The sequence below is a fragment of the Triplophysa rosa genome, unplaced genomic scaffold (genome assembly GCF_024868665.1).
Source record: "Triplophysa rosa unplaced genomic scaffold, Trosa_1v2 scaffold132_ERROPOS662094, whole genome shotgun sequence".
Lineage (NCBI taxonomy): Eukaryota > Metazoa > Chordata > Actinopteri > Cypriniformes > Nemacheilidae > Triplophysa > Triplophysa rosa.
This window is the reverse complement of record NW_026634135.1, coordinates 118,565-134,775: the sequence shown is the minus strand read 5'-3', so window position 1 is coordinate 134,775 and position 16,211 is coordinate 118,565. Positions and strand designations below refer to the sequence as shown.

The 16,211-nt window shown below is 43.0% G+C and overlaps 1 protein-coding gene across 1 annotated transcript in view; it reads right to left on the bottom strand.

Moving 5' to 3' along the window:
• Positions 1 to 820: 820 nt before the first annotated feature.
• fam83b (family with sequence similarity 83 member B) overlaps positions 821 to 16,211 on the bottom strand; it is a 31,362-nt gene continuing 15,971 nt past the window's right edge. The window contains 3 exon segments of the mRNA XM_057326788.1: positions 821 to 3,704; positions 3,854 to 3,978; positions 5,196 to 5,360. Of these exon segments, the coding sequence (XP_057182771.1) occupies positions 1,682 to 3,704; positions 3,854 to 3,978; positions 5,196 to 5,360 (2,313 nt within the window). The 3' untranslated portion in view covers positions 821 to 1,681.

Genomic DNA, 16,211 nt, shown 5'->3' with positions numbered 1-16,211 from the left:
TAGCAGGCAACAGTGTTGTCAATACAGTATATTACTGTAGAAATGGCAGGTAAGGGCTAACAGTGTATGTGAAATGAGGACATGACTGCAGCTGGCCATGAGGCCCAAACCAGCATGTCCAGTGCAAAAAGGCTTTGACTTTTTGATTTTACTTAACATTACTTTATTTATCCATTATATTGAAGAGACCTTTTTGAAGGAGTTTGGTTTACTTATGAGCAGTTGAGCTTAAATGAGACTTGGGTGTTTGTAATAGACGTACAGTAGGTTATGATGTCGGCCATGATTTGTTGCAATTTTGAGGTGTTCAGTCTTATTATGATTTAAGAAAATAAATGCGATTGCTCTCCTCACAAATCGACTGTTTCTAGTTTTTCCACTGACATGTCTCTTAAGTGTTGAGGACTAGTGCTGCTTTGAGCCTACATTCAGTATAAGTAAAATACTCAAGTACTGTTCAAATCAGATACTCGAAGACTTTTACTCAAGTCGTTTTGGAATTGGTGACTTGTAACTTGTAATGGAGTAATTTTCACTGCAAGGTATCTGTACTTTTACTTAAGTATGGTTTTCAGGTACTCTTTACACCTCTGGAAGTAGGCTAGTTGTAGAATAGACTATATGACCTTTTTTCTACCTGTATTAAAGGCACTACTGTATTGGGTTCAGTACAGTCCAGGTATAGGCTGTACATGTTAACCAAGATTGACTTAATGATGATTAGATCAGATTTCTATGTGAGCCATATGTATTTCATGAAATAGTACTTACTATAGCACATTTGATATTGTTCATCATACATGTGCACTCTGTGAAAGAAGAGTAAATAACATTTTATTTTAATTTATTTATTTAACACATATGTCATCTTGAGCAAAACAATGTTTTCGTGTTTTCTGGCATGGTTTATCACCCTTAATGATAAGCTAAGCATGCAATTACCCATTAGCAAATATTTATTTATCTGGCATCTGTTCCAGCATTTCACTGTCAACATTACAATCAGGGTTATTTTGGAAAAGCTCTTGTCCAGACTGATGTGCAATTTATCATCGTAAAATGGTTTGCTACCGCTTGCAATCAGACCTAAATATGAGGTATCACCCACAGTTAATGTTTCAAAGTATCAATTACTCATGTGAAAGAAATTATGAAATTATTATCATTACATCTGCCTGCAGCCCCACTTAAGACACAATCATCTCTTTTAGTACACCAGAAGAATAAAATAATTATTTGGAGTCTGACCATAGACAGTGTTTGCAGCATTCACAACAAGTTATAGTGCCAACCTTCAACACTGGCATTAGCAGTAATTTATTCAAGTAAACATCGTTCGTTTAAAATTTTTAAAGCTTAAGTGTGTAATTTCAATGATGTTAAAATACTTTATTCCATCCCAGCTGAATGTGCAAAGACAGCTACGATATAAGTAAGCCATCTCTCGGTTCAGATCCATAAACGCTGTTTCTTTTTTTTGTTTGCGCATTTCACCCAGCACAGCAACATTGACTATGTTTACATGCACTACAAAAACTGCATATGTAAGTGTGGGTACAGTATATGTTTGTCAAACTAACAAGTGAGAATGGTTTAAATACAATCATTCTGCGATTCCATTTGGTCACGCAAGTGGACAGAATGAAACACTTTAACATTAAACTTGCTATGAACTGGCTTGTCAGTATTTCTTGTGTATTAAATTGCCAACCCTTTGCATGAACCGGCCAAGTCTGTTGTCATGTCCGTGTGTCTGTTGGTTTGCATAACTGTTATGATTATTAATTGTTTCTCCTCTTAAAAACACAGAATTCCTCAATTTTGCGCTTGCATTGCTGTTTGAAGACACATAGGCTGAATGACCTTCTGAGGAATGCTTCGCTTCAAATGAACAAAGTGGCTCAAATCTGCTATACGGCCTGTTTGTTGATACTTGTTTCTTTGGCAACAGATCCGATCTGGTCAGTGTTGAGTTTGACCTGTCATTCTGAGCAACGGACAAGGTTTGTTCCTGTGTTTTGGAAGTCTCTGCAACACTTTTAGTCAGCGGGTGATGAAGCTCTTCGGTGCTAAACCGAGGTGCCGATGTTCCTCCCATGGTGGGATTATCAGCACTGGGAATCTTCCCATTTGCGCGTCTCAGTCTGATGCTTCCAATGGATTTGACAGAACTGGTAGTGCTACTGTGGTGTTTCTTATCTCGTGTTAAATCGTCATCTGCAAGAATTGTATCAGTGCTGCTTCCTGTTTTGAGACTTGCAGGGTTCTTTCTTTTCGGCAAGCCGTCCCCCTTCTGTGGGATATTTAGAAGAGATTTTATTTTCTTTGTGCTCCTTTTGAAGAAGTGTGGTGATGATATGCTATTTGTTTTTAAAGGTGGACCGTCCTCTCTTTCTAGAAGTGTTGCTGATACAGTTCTCTAGGGAGGCTCTTGCCATACGTTTCCTGAGGTAGTTGTTTCATCTGCCTTTTTAAAATCATAGTGTGAGACAGATCTTTGGTCCTCTTTCAGGTTTTGTGAGTACCGTCCACTTGTAGGATGCTCATTTACTAAAACCTTGTCTCTTTGTGCTCTAGGCAAAGAGGCATACATGTAACTAGATGGCTCATTCCTGTCACTATTATATGTATTGCACCTGGGATCGGCCACACTGTGTCTCTTGTATAAATCCACTTGCTGGATGTCATGTTCCTTGTTAGCAAATCTGCTGTTTGCTCTGTTCAGACTTGCATATATTGCATCTCTTCCTGAGCTGTAGCTTGTGCTGGTCCCTGAATTTTCTGAAATCTGTGTACTGCGCTTCTTGAGCATGTAGTCGTCATATTGTGCTGCCCCTGCATGATTCCACTGGGTTGACTGAATTTTTTCGTGGTTGGAGGACGCTGAGTTATTGGAGTAGCTGTTCGTCTCTGGTTGCTCTGGTATAGTGGATGTGAAAACAACCGATGACCTGATGCGCGAGTGTTGGGAAGCCGGTATTTTATATTTCTCCATTTCGTGTTGGTCCAGATATTCGTAGTTATCTCTGTAAGGTGCATCATTTTGGTTGTTAAGGTAGGACTCTATCCTCCATGTTCGGAGGAAAGACTTTGATGTACTAGCTAAGCTGGGCATCTTTTGCCTCATGTTGAGAATTTGTTTGTCTTGCCCGTGGTAGGACTGGCGCATGTTTGAGCTTCTGTGCATTGGGTTGATGACGTAACTTTCATATTGGTGTTCCTTGTTGTTAGAGAAACCACAGTAGTGGTTGCTTGCCGCTGCCACGTTCCAATTACTAGCGCCATACTTAGACAAATGTGGAATATATGCAGGCTCCTGGCGCTCACCGGCATAGCTGTGCCTTTTGTAATATTCAGATGCTTCTTGAAGGAAGCGTGTCTGTGGTGCAACAAGCTGCCTTTCTTCAAAATCCCGTGATGGCAAAAATCCTGATCGCCTTTCACAGGTTTGCCGGTAAACTGCATCGAGCGTGTGCCTTAAGTGGTCTTTGCGTTCGAAGGGGTTGCTGGAATGCATGAGGTTTCCATCCATTTTACCATTAGGCCTCACGTCACACTGGTTTCCATTGAAACTGTTCTGAAATGGAGCTGGGATTGTCGAACGAGCGTATAATGTTCGGAATTCCTCATCATAAGTCTCTACTAGTTGGCCTGTTATAACCTGCACCATGCTGAGGTTAATCTTCTCATAGGACCACATGAAGCTGAAAGAAGAAAAAATGGAGATAAACATCGGCATTGTGCTTTGAAATGCACCTTATCTTGGATATTTTGTTTATTCACATCTACCAATTACCTCTTAGCATCATCATTTTTTTTTTCTGAAAAAGCAAACAAATGCAAGCGTCCTTACCTGTATGATCCAAAAAACACTGTTTGACAGTCGACAATGAGAAATTTTTGCTCCATCGCTCCATGGAACTTTGCTCCCGATCTGCAGCAATATTCCTGGCCTTTCACTGTACGGATCTTCATATTCTGCGATAAAAACGAAAATGTTTAGATGCATTTTCAGAAAATGTCCTGAAAGGACCTGTCCTTCCCATAGCTTGTTTGTGCAACAAGCTTATTACGACCTATAGTTTTAAAGTAAGGTACCCTCTAGCTATCATAACAAAAAATGGTGTTGTGTTGAGTGTTCCATGATCTGACGTTTGACCACATCGCTCCCAATCAAAATATGTACATTTGTCATTGTGCTACTAACATAGTGCTCTGCTAACTCAGATACAGGAACTCATGATGCCATTTCTGCGGCATCACCTGCAGTCAGTAATTTAGTAAATGCTCCAATTAGGTCGTATTTGAGGAAAGTGTATTTGAACAACTGTATGATCTATACTGTCGTATAGGTTCAAGGATATTTTTCTGTAAGTCTCCATGAAATCAAGGATGTTGTTCAGGCAGGTCACGTTCATGAAGCATGCAATCAGGTGTTGCTCGCAATGTCTAACAATAAAGTTCTGACATGTCAGACATCAATTATGTCTTTTAAGTCCTCTATTCATTTCTTGTCCCAACTCTGACCTCCTTTTTGCATGGATGCTCTTTACATCCTCATCCATCCCAAAGTAGTCTTGACTAAAATAAAAACATCACATGATTTTGAATAATTTTCCAATATACATCATCCCCCCAAAAAACTTTTACTCTTTCATGTTCAATTTAAGAGACAAAGTAGAAATGTTAAACCTGTTTAAAAAGTATGCCTACTTAAATATGCCTCATTGCTGCTTTGAAAACATAGAAACATTATGACAGTAATTCTGTCAGTGTTGAAGCCAAGGGTCAGGTCTTATCACTGTCGCACTGTCGAAGTGACGAGTCTGTTAACGCTTTATTTTATGGCTTATATGTAGCATCTGTTTACAGTAGTCAAAAGTCTTGGCTGCAGAGAAAGAGATGTCTCTTGCCACCTTAGTGATTCTTAGAGATTCTATAGAAATGTTAAACTAAAAACAATGTAATCTTATGGTCACACTCCAATGTATGGCCTTATGGTACTTACTGAGCTGTTGTGAGGAAAATCATAGCTGCAGTTTTGTTTTTCTGTTTAATAATAATTGTTAATACTTTTTTGTGGCAAAAGGAAATAACTTTTTATGTGTGTGCTTATGTCATGTGCATGTGCACAAATGTGTGCGCATGTGTATTGTGATCTGTGCCCTAATATGGCAAAAGTACTGTACACTTACTCTGAGTTGTTGTATTTGGACATCTTGTTTTTCAATCATAGTGAGAAAGCTTTTGAAGTGAATATGGTCCAGTAGAATGTAGACGGGAACACCCCTGACTGATGCATCGACCACCTCTTTAAAAATGTCCACATCAGTAAAAATATCCATTGCAATCGCAATGACCTGTAACATGAAACATGAAAGCAAAGTATTATTATTATAATTATTATTAGGAGAATTTTCACAGTACGGGAACTATTCCCTTAAATCAATGATACAGTATCTATCTATAAAGAACTGAACAAAGTAGAAGTCTAAAAAAGTCAGCGTTGACTTGGTTTATTAAATGCCAGCCAACATCATGGTTGCATACTCTCACGAAACACAAAGTCCATATATCAAAACTTTTTAAACTGTCAAGTGTTTTTCAGGCACTGTTCCAAATACTAAATACTAAAGAGTCAGGCAAGAAGAATAAGCTGTATGTCTGTCTGTATTATCTAAAGACGTTGAGCATTTAATACCAGCATTCTGACTTTCTGGCAGACCAGCATTCTACAATTCAAGCCATGACAGGCTCATGATTTTCAGTTGATGACAGTAAGTCTTAATGTAAGTTATATTTTACCACACCCCAGCAACACTAGAAGACATTAGAATATGATTTCTTTGTGCTTTTTTCTGAAGCATGGTTTATATACATTACTGTAAATTGTCACTGGATCTCATCCTTGAAGGGGTCATATGGCGGAAGTACGTCTTTTTCTGTGTTTTTGGTGTGTTATAAGTTGCCCATGCATGTATTAGACACGTAAAATTACACAAATTAAAGTGTGGGAACAAAATATGCATTCTATCTGTAACCCTTATTTCCTGCCGTGCACACTCCAGTCTCTTCAGTGTGGATAATACAAATGAAACACGGGTTACACCAGGTAGATTTACGTTCTTTATTTCACTTTTAGGAATCATCGGCATCGGCACAACAGCCACCTAACGCAACTCAAACTCGACTCCCTCTCGCTCTCCTTTTCCCCAAGAGCCCTCGCTGCCTTAAAGGGGCAGATGCACAAAATAGCTTTTTAACTAAACATTAAACTAGAGTTCAACATACATTTCTCTTTTAACATAAAATAGAAAAGAAATAAAAAAATAAAATGAAATAATGAATTGACACAATTAAGGTTACATATCTAAAAGCGAATGCTCAACCAGACTTGCCTGAAACGCCTCGTGTAACCACACCCCGGTGAATCTACGTAACTTCGTAACATGATTTGACTAAGACCGCCCAAATCTACACGTAGTTAATGTGGGCGTAATTGTAAATCTCATTGTATCGCATGTCAATACAATTGCTTTGGAACCTGATGTTCCGAATATGGTAAGAGGCGTTACATTTCCGTGAAATGCTTGCAGTATTTGACCAATCACTACGCACTGGTGAACTGGCCAATCATAGCACACCTCGCTTTTCAGAGCGATGAGCTTTGTAAAAAATCAGCGCGTTTCAGAGAGGCGGGGCAAAGAGGAGATACAAACATGCACGGTATGTGGAAAATACGTTTTTTAAACTTTAAATGGTGTATACACATTGCGTTACATCTAAAACAAACAATAATATTCATTTTAGCCATGCAATATGACTCCTTTAAGCTCAGTTTATACTCGTGCTTAGGACCTACACTGTAGCCAACGTTAAGGCTGCTTTATACTCCACGCGTCCGCAACTTCGCTTGGGTGCGCGCGGCAAACATGACGTCATCGCGGTGTTGGCGGAAGTTCGCTTTGAGTGCGAGCAACCTTATTTCGAGTGGCGGTGTGCATGGCTTTTTTTGTAACTGCGCGCGCGGCAACGCATCCGAAAATGAACGAGGGGGATGCGAGTCTAGCCGAGCAGGCACGTCTATACATGCATCTTATTAGGACCCGGGCTCGAACTCGGGTCTCTGGTTTAAGGGATAGTCACTACACCAGTCGAGCCACGTGGTATCAGATGGAACCCAGAAGATATAGGCAGACACAGCAGGTTAAGTATTCCAGTTTAATGAACAAAAAAAAGCCAAAGGCAAACGCAGTGTCTTCACAAAAGTAAATAATCCAATAGGTGGAGAGGTAAATCCACAGAGTCCAAAATCAAAAAACCTCGTTATCAAAAATAGAATAAACTCAAAAAAGGCAGGGTTCGCAGGGGAACAAACACATACCAAAAATGGAGGTCACAATAGAAATCCAGTCTCGGGAAGCAAGCAAGCAATAGTCCACACGGGTAGAACACACAAGGTTGAGTACTAACATACAAACTTAGTGCAAGGAACTGAGGAAAAAAGTAAGTTTTAAGTACTACACGGGAAAACAAGGCACAGGTGAAAACAACTACTCAAATTAAACAGGGATCAAAACCAGAACACAATGGGGACTCCTAGTGGCCAAAACAAGACATGACAGGCAGAATGGTGACAGAATCCCCCCCTCTAGGAACGACTCCTGACGTTCCCACCGGGTCTATCGAGACCACGGGCCTTGAACTGTCGAATAAGGTCCGGGTCCAATATATCCTTGGCAGGAACCCAGGAGCGCTCCTCAGGACCATAACCCTCCCAGTCCACCAGATACTGCACGGATCGTTGCACTCGGCGGGTATCCAGTATCCGGTTGACGGTATAAGCTGGTTGGCCCTGGATGATGCGAGGTGGAGGAGGGGGTCTGCCTGCCTGGACAAATGGAGAAGACACAACAGGTTTTAGCAAGGATACATGGAACGTGGGGTTAATTTTAAGTGAACTGGGCAAGTATAGCCGGTAAGTAACAGGGTTTACTCTCCTGGCTACTCTAAAGGGTCCGATGTATTTCTGGGCAAGTTTGCGGGACTCCACTCGTAGGGGCAAGTTCTTTGTGGCGAGCCATACCCTCTGACCAGGGCGAAGGGTGGGACCGGTTGGTAAGACTGAGAGGCGCGTAAAAGATTGTGACGGACCTTTCTCCATGTGAGTCGACAGTGTCTGATGAATGATGTGGCTGAGGGAACGCCAACTTCCACCTCTTGGTCAGGAAACAACAGGGGAGCATAGCCAAACTGGCATTCATGGGGAGACATCCCAGTGGCAGAAGAGCGTAGGGTGTTGTGGGCATATTCTGCCCAAACAATGAATGAAGACCTGGTGGAAGGGTTGCTCGAGGCCATGCACCTGAGCGTAGTCTCCAGTTCCTGGTTCATCCTCTCCGTCTGCCCGTTAGACTCAGGGTGGTACCCAGACGACAGACTGGCTTTGGTTCCAAGGAGCTGGCAGTATGCTTTCCAGAATCTAGAAGTGAATTGGGTGCCTCTGTCCGAAACTATATCCTGGGGGATACCGAAAACCCGAAAAACGTGGATTATAATCAGGTCAGCAGTCTCTTTAGCAGAGGGTAATTTGGGCAAAGGGATAAATCTGGCTGCCTTGGAGAACCTGTCAATGACGACCAGAATCACTGTGTTGCCTTGGGATGAGGGAAGACCAGTGATGAAGTCCAGTGAGATGTGGGACCAGGGCCGATGGGGAATGGACAGCGGATGGAGTAACCCCTGAGGGCAGAGACTGGAGGTCTTATTCTGGTTGCATATGTGGCATGCCTTGACGAAGGTGCTGACATCCTCTTTGAACGTGGGCCACCAGAACCGTCTTCGGAGGAACTCGAGGGTGCGATCGATGCCAGGGTGGCAAGTGAGGCGGGAAGAGTGTCCCCAGAAGAGAACCTGAGCACGTACAGCCTTAGGGACGAACAGATAATTGGGAGGCCCCCCTCCCGGATCCGGTTCCCTGGCTAGGGCTTGTCGCACTGTTCTCTCAATAACCCATGAAACGGGTGCCACGATCTTGGTGTTGGAGATTATGGGTATGTCAGTGTCCTCTCGAGTGGTGGGAGCATATACTCGGGACAGGGCGTCAGGCTTGAGATTTTTAGAACCGGGCCGAAAGGTCAGGACAAACTGGAACCGGTTAAAAAAGAGGGACCAACGTGCTTGTCTAGAGTTCAACCGTTTTGTTTGTTGAATATACTCTAGATTCTTATGGTCCGTGAGTACTTGAAAAGGATGTGCTGCCCCCTCGAGCCAATGTCTCCACTCCTCTAGTGCCAATTTGACCGCCAGGAGCTCACGGTCTCCTACGTGATAGTTCCTCTCTGTGGGTGTGAGCCGGTGTGAGAGAAAGGCACAAGGGCAGAGTTTTTTGTCGTCACCTCTCTGGGACAGTACTGCTCCAACCCCCACTTCAGATGCATCTACCTCCACGACGAAGGGCTTGTCCGTATCGGGAAGCATCAGAATGGGAGCAGAGATGATCCGCTGTTTTAGGTTCACGAAGGCTGCCTCAGCTTCCGCCCCCCACCGAAACTCAGCGACGCCACCCTTGGTGAGGGCAGAGAGAGGAGCTGCTATAGAGCTGAAGTTTCTGATGAACTTCCGGTAGAAGTTCGTGAACCCGAGGAAGCGTTGGACTTCTTTGAGGGACGTGGGGGTGGGCCAATCTGCTACCGCCTCAACCTTCTTTTGGTCCATCTGGACACGGCCAGGTTCCACTACGAATCCCAAGAACTGTACTCGAGAGGCATGGAACTCACACTTTTCGGGCTTGACGTACAAGTGGTTATCGAGAAGACATTTGAGGACTCTTCTGACATGCTCCGTATGTTCTTGGGCGGAGGCCGAAAAGATGAGGATGTCATCCAGATAGACGAACACAAAGAGGTTGAGCATATCCCGGAGCACATCGTTAATAAGGGCTTGGAAACCAGCCGGGGCGTTGGTCAGGCCAAAGGGCATCACAAGGTATTCGTAGTGACCGGTGGGAGTGCTAAAAGCTGTCTTCCACTCATCGCCTTGCCTGATCCGCACAAGATGGTATGCATTCCGCAGATCCAGCTTGGTGAAGAGGGATGCTCCTTGCAGTAACTCAAAGGCCATGGCCATGAGGGGTAGAGGGTACCGGTTACGTACTGTGATGCTATTGAGCCCTCGGTAGTCTATACAGGGACGTAGTCCCCCATCCTTCTTGGCCACAAAAAAAACCTGCCCCTGCGGGTGAGGTGGACGAATGAATCAAGCCCGCTGCTAGGGCATCCTGGATATAGGAATCCATAGCAAGCCGTTCTGGCGGAGACAGAGAAAAGATCCGGCCCCTGGGAGGGCAGGTGCCTGGAAGCAGATCAACGGTGCAGTCGTAGAGCGTGTGGGGTGGTAACGTGGTGGCCTTCTGTTTGCTGAACACCATCTTAAGGTCATGGTAACACTTGGGGACTCGGGACAGATCAATGGACTCTAGAACCTCGGGAGAAGGGTCAGGGGAACTCGAGAATAGGCATCTGGCATGGCACGTGGGGCCCCACTGACTGATGGACCCCACAGCCCAGTCAATGTCCGGATTGTGATCACAGAGCCAGGGGTATCCAAGAATGAGGGGGAACTCGGGAGAGGGGATGAGATGAAACCGTATCATCTCCTTGTGTCGAAGGATAGTCATGCGAAGAGGGGTAGTAGCTCGGGAAACTAGGCCTGGCCCCAGAGGTCTCCCATCCAGCGCAGTGACCTTCAAGGGAAAGGTAAGAGAGTCAGTAGGGATGTCGTTTTCTTTGGCCCAGGTACCGTCCATAAAATTTCCTGCAGCACCAGAGTCCACCAGCGCTCGTAGGGGTAGCTCTTGATTGTCCCAGGAGAGGGTGACTGCAAGAAGGAAGCGGGAGTTGGACGCATGGGAGGTGCTTACATTCCCCGTTACAGTTCTCCCTGGTCTGCACGGGTTGGGGCGTTTCCCTGAAGCTCGGGACAGGCATGACGGAGATGGCCGGGTCTGCCACAATACAGGCAGCAACGTTCCCTCATCCGACGGTCTCTTTCTGTCTGGGAGAGGCGGGTACGTCCCAGTTGCATGGGTTCTGGAGGTGCTTGTGAGAGAGATGGATGGAACTCAGGACTGGGACCGGTGGAGAACGGGCAGAGAGGTCTGCGATGAAATTCCCTTTCTCTCAGTCGGTTGTCAATGCGGGAAGCTAGTTTGATCAGGTGCTCGAGACCTTCTGATGGTTCCCGGGTAGCAAGTTCATCTTGAATTGAACCAGAGAGACCGTTCAGGAAGCATGCCATGAGTGCCTCATCATCCCTGCCGCTCCCCGCTGCAATCGTCCGGAACTGGATAGCGTAGTCAGTCACACTGCGATGGCCCTGTTGGAGATTTAGTAGCTTCCTGGACGACTCTGGGCCACTGGCAGGGTGTCGAAAGACTCGCTTGAACTCCTCCGAAAAGGCCGAGTAGCTGGAGCAGCAGGTACCTTGAGCTGCAGTTCAAACGAGAGTGAACATTGGGTTAAAAAGCCTTTACAGGAACTCGGGTCACCTGAAAATCGCTGAGGTGGTGGAAGGCGAGGTTCCACCCCGGGGTTTAGTGCCATGGGGACTTGGATGGACTGGACTTGAGCGGCAGGCGCAGCGGGAAGTCGATCCGACATCCGTTGAACGGACTCCAGCATCTGTGACAATAGCTGGGAGTGTTGCGCCATTAAAGTCTCCTGTTGTACCAGCATGGCCTCGTGGCGTTGGAACGCCCCCTCATGGCGAGACAGTGTAGAGAGGATCTCCTGTGAGCTGGCTGCCTCTGGGTTCATAGTGGCACTAAGTTTCTGTCAGGACCCAGGCTCGAACTCGGGTCTCTGGTGTAAGGGATAGTCACTACACCAGTCGAGCCACGTGGTATCAGATGGAACCCAGAAGATATAGGCAGACACAGCAGGTTAAGTATTCCAGTTTAATGAACAAAAAAAAAAAGCCAAAGGCAAACGCAGTGTCTTCACAAAAGTAAATAATCCAATAGGTGGAGAGGTAAATCCACAGAGTGCAAAATCAAAAAACCTCGTGATCAAAAATAGAATAAACTCAAAAAAGGCAGGGTTCGCAGGGGAACAAACACATACCAAAAAATGGAGGTCACAATAGAAATCCAGTCTCGGGAAGCAAGCAAGCAATAGTCCACACGGGTAGAACACACAAGGTTGAGTACTAAAATACAAACTTAGTGCAAGGAACTGAGGAAAAAAGTAAGGTTTAAGTACTACACGGGAAAACAAGGCACAGGTGAAAACAACTACTCAAATTAAACAGGGATCAAAACCAGAACACAATGGGGACTCCTAGTGGCCAAAACAAGACATGACAGGCAGAATGGTGACACATCTCAATGATTAATCCACGCAGAACAATGCAGACTCTTTATCCAATACGTTTTAAATAACATATGTAAAGTTTAATATGTGAATGCACGTTGAAAGGTAACTATGGTTTTACTATAATACAAGTGTAGAGACAGGTTTTTGGCAAACTGTTCTGTTTATATTACCATAGTTTTATAAGAAACATCATATAACTATAATGTGCCTGTAGTGAGACAATAGTAAATTTGTGGCCACTATGATTTATACTATAAATACAAAACTAAAACCATGGTAAATTGCGTTGTTCAAGCAAACCACTTCTTCTCCATGGTAATACGTGCTGGTTAGTTGAATCGCTTACTCCGAGTCGCCCTCTGTTGTTTCAAAGAATAGCACATCGGCATGCGCGTCAACTATAAATGCCTCGTCCGTTTGCGGAGGTACGCGTGCAGTCAGCGGAGGCTCGCCGAGCAGAGCTAGGCAAATGTACAAATCCCGCCGTAGCCTGACGCGCACCTCTCCAAAAATGTAACAATGCGTCAATTCAACGCGGACCCTACACTACAAGCGCTGTGATTGGTCTGTTTGAACCCCTCCCTCAGGTAAAAAAACTCTGCGATAGCGTCATGTTTACTCAAACGCATTTCCGAATTAATTATCTAAGTAAATTATTTATTCTTCTGTATTTAACATCTCAAGCTGCAACAAAAGTGACTTTTACTTGCTGCTATCACAGCTAATGTTTCTCAAAAGAGCTGCTTCTTATTTGGCTCTTGTCTTGGTTACACAAGCAACACGTGCGTGGACACTGACCTAGTGGTCAATGCCTGTTGACGCGGACAACGACGCAGAAGTATAAATTAAAACCGACACGTAGCCTACGGCGTTTTCTTTGAGGGCCGGTGTTCTGCTAATTTATGCATCCCTATTAAATTTTGCTACCTCCATACAAGCAGGACTAACCCGTCCCCCAACCCAACCCTTACACCTAAATAACCCCTCCCCCAACCCAATCACAACACGAGGGTAGCACAAATTTATGGGTAGCATAAATTGGCAGGACACCGGATTCCAAAAGTATAAATAGGATGTGGGCCAGTTTTTTCCCATATCATAATTTCTTCTGTTATTTTGTATTTCCGTTATTTATTGCATTTTGATCCTGTTATACTGTTTTTGTTGCTGTTACTTACAGGTCATATATTAAAACATGCACACAAATATTGCATCCAGTATATACATTTTCAAGATAGGCTATTTAATTAAAAGGGATATTGTCTTTTAATTGTATTTTATATTCCCTAATATATTGAATGCAATTGCTGTTAATTTACTCACCCACAGTCCCCAGTATACTTCCAAGATGTGGGTGGTATTGTTTTTTCAATAAAATATTTATGAAGATATTGAATAAATTAAAGTCAAATAAAAAAGGCAAAAACGCTAATACATTCAGCACAAAGTAATCCCTGCCCGTTGACGTTAAACTGACGTCTAATAAAGCGAATCAATCGATCTGTGCAAGAAACTGAACGCTATTATCGAATCTTCGGGTTAATGCCAATGCATGTGCCCCACGCACGTACAAGGGCAGATCGTTTGAAGTGCAAGTTCTGGAAGGAGATGAACAGCTGTTTTCGTAAACAAAGCTGTTTAAATCATACATAAAGAATGCAGTAATAAAAACAACATCGTTATTTCCTTATCTGAGACAGTAGTTCACGTGGTGTAGTACTTTTCCTGCAGTTACTTTCAAGGGCACAAGACGCGTTTTGGATCGCGACCTATCGCGTGCGCAAACCTACTCGCTTTATTGACTCGAATCGCCTTATCGCAATCGTTATGAGCCGCGGGAATTACTTTCATATTGAATGTAGCAGCGTTTGAACTTTCAAAGGCGTGGCGTCTCAGGATGCGCATTTCTTAAAGCACACCATTCTCAAATTCTCTCCATGAAATATTAAGGCGGGCCAGGTAAAGATGATTGGCGGGCCGCCAGTTGACTAGCCCTGGCGTAGAGGCTACAGCATAGGTCCTACGCACGAGTATAAACTGACAATCATTGACAAACCAACATTGACAATCATGTACTGCTCAGCATATGATTTTACATCCAACCCTAATTTATTGAAATCCAAATTCTGTTGGACCTACAATAAAGTGTCTCCTACTCAAAGCAGTAATTTGAGCCTTTTTTATTTACTGCTTTTTGTGATGTTGAAATATAATGAACAGGTATCACAGACTGAAAACCGTCTTCCATAACTTATGGGTATATTTTTTCCCCTTAAAATATCCTGTTATGAACTTACACCCTTTACAAACAAAGCAGGCATGATACTAAAACACACGCACGCAAACATACACTGTAAACCCGGATTTTGTGTTAAGCAATTTAAGTGGTCATTGCTTATTCATTATAGTTTTTTCAAAAGACGTGTTCATTATTAAAACAGATTAGCTGTTTGCACTATTCAGAAAAAAATGTGAGTCTAATGATCATGTTAAGATGATACAACTCGTTATGTTATGTTTTTAAAAGGGAGGGGAAGGGCCTATTGAAACAGGTTGACGGTGAGCATACGGTGTATTTGGTATAGGGCTGTCAACGTGTTAACGCATGCGATTAATTTTTTCAAATTAACGCGTGAGAAAATATTTATCGCAATTAACGCAGCATCCGTTTGTTTTGATATCCTTTGTTTAGCGTTACATTATGTAATCACGCTCTTATTCGTGTACAGGCTTTTAAACCACTTAAGCGCGATTTTAAACAGTTGCTTTGACGCGTTCAATGAAAATAGACAGCTTCTAAACTGTGGACGCGGCAAAACTCAACGCGAGGTCCAGTCTGGTGTAAACAGTCATGGGCTGACGGCTGCGTCGGTGAATCTCTGTCAGACAGCGCATCCGTGTTAAGTTCTCTTTCGTGCTTGAATGGATAAAACCACACAAGATTATGTCAGAAAGCCCGTTTTGTCTAGCATTTTCTTAAGCACAGACTTCAAAGTGTAAAATAAAATCTTAAATGATTGCAAAGAGTTGTGAAAATGGGAGTGCGGTGACGGTCAGATCTGCGTACCGAGACAGCTCTTAAAGGGGCCACGTTCTTAAACGTGCTGCTGTGACTCCTGTCACTAATGTTAATCAAAGAACAAAATAAAAGAAGAAATCAATGTGATTTTGTAGCTTTAATGAGAATTCTTCTGCATTTAATTTATAATTTAGCATTAAGGACTGTAAAGTGTCCTTCAATGTCTGTATATTTCCTACATGAGCTCTCAATTATATTGTTGAATGGCTATAATTAATGTTAAAATAATCAATTTAATAGAGACATCAGTTACAATACTAATATCAAAATGTTAGCTTTCATAAAATGATGCTGTTAAAGAAATATGTTGTTTCTACATCAATTTGTTTCTACAAGATTAAATGTGAAATTATTAAAATGTAAAAGTATATTTTAAAATATAATTGTTATGTGCGATTAATTGTGATTAATCACAGAAAAAATGTGCGATTAATCCGATTAATTTTTTTAATCGATTGACAGCACTAATTTGGTAAGAGTGAACCTGTCTGATTGTGCGCGCTTAACGTGGGTTTTCAAAAAAGCAAATCGGTAAGTGTACAAAGTTTTTCTGTAGATATATTTCTGACAAATGTGATAACCCAAAATCCGGACTGATGTTCAGCTTTAAAAAGTTAACGTGTTAATGTGCCTGTCGACGCTATTTTGTTTGCCTTTTAACAGTTTAGTTATAACGTTAAATTTTGCTATTTCTGTCAGGTCACCATTTATAACGTTAACCAGATTGTTTCAGTATGTTCATATTTTAGCTACATCGT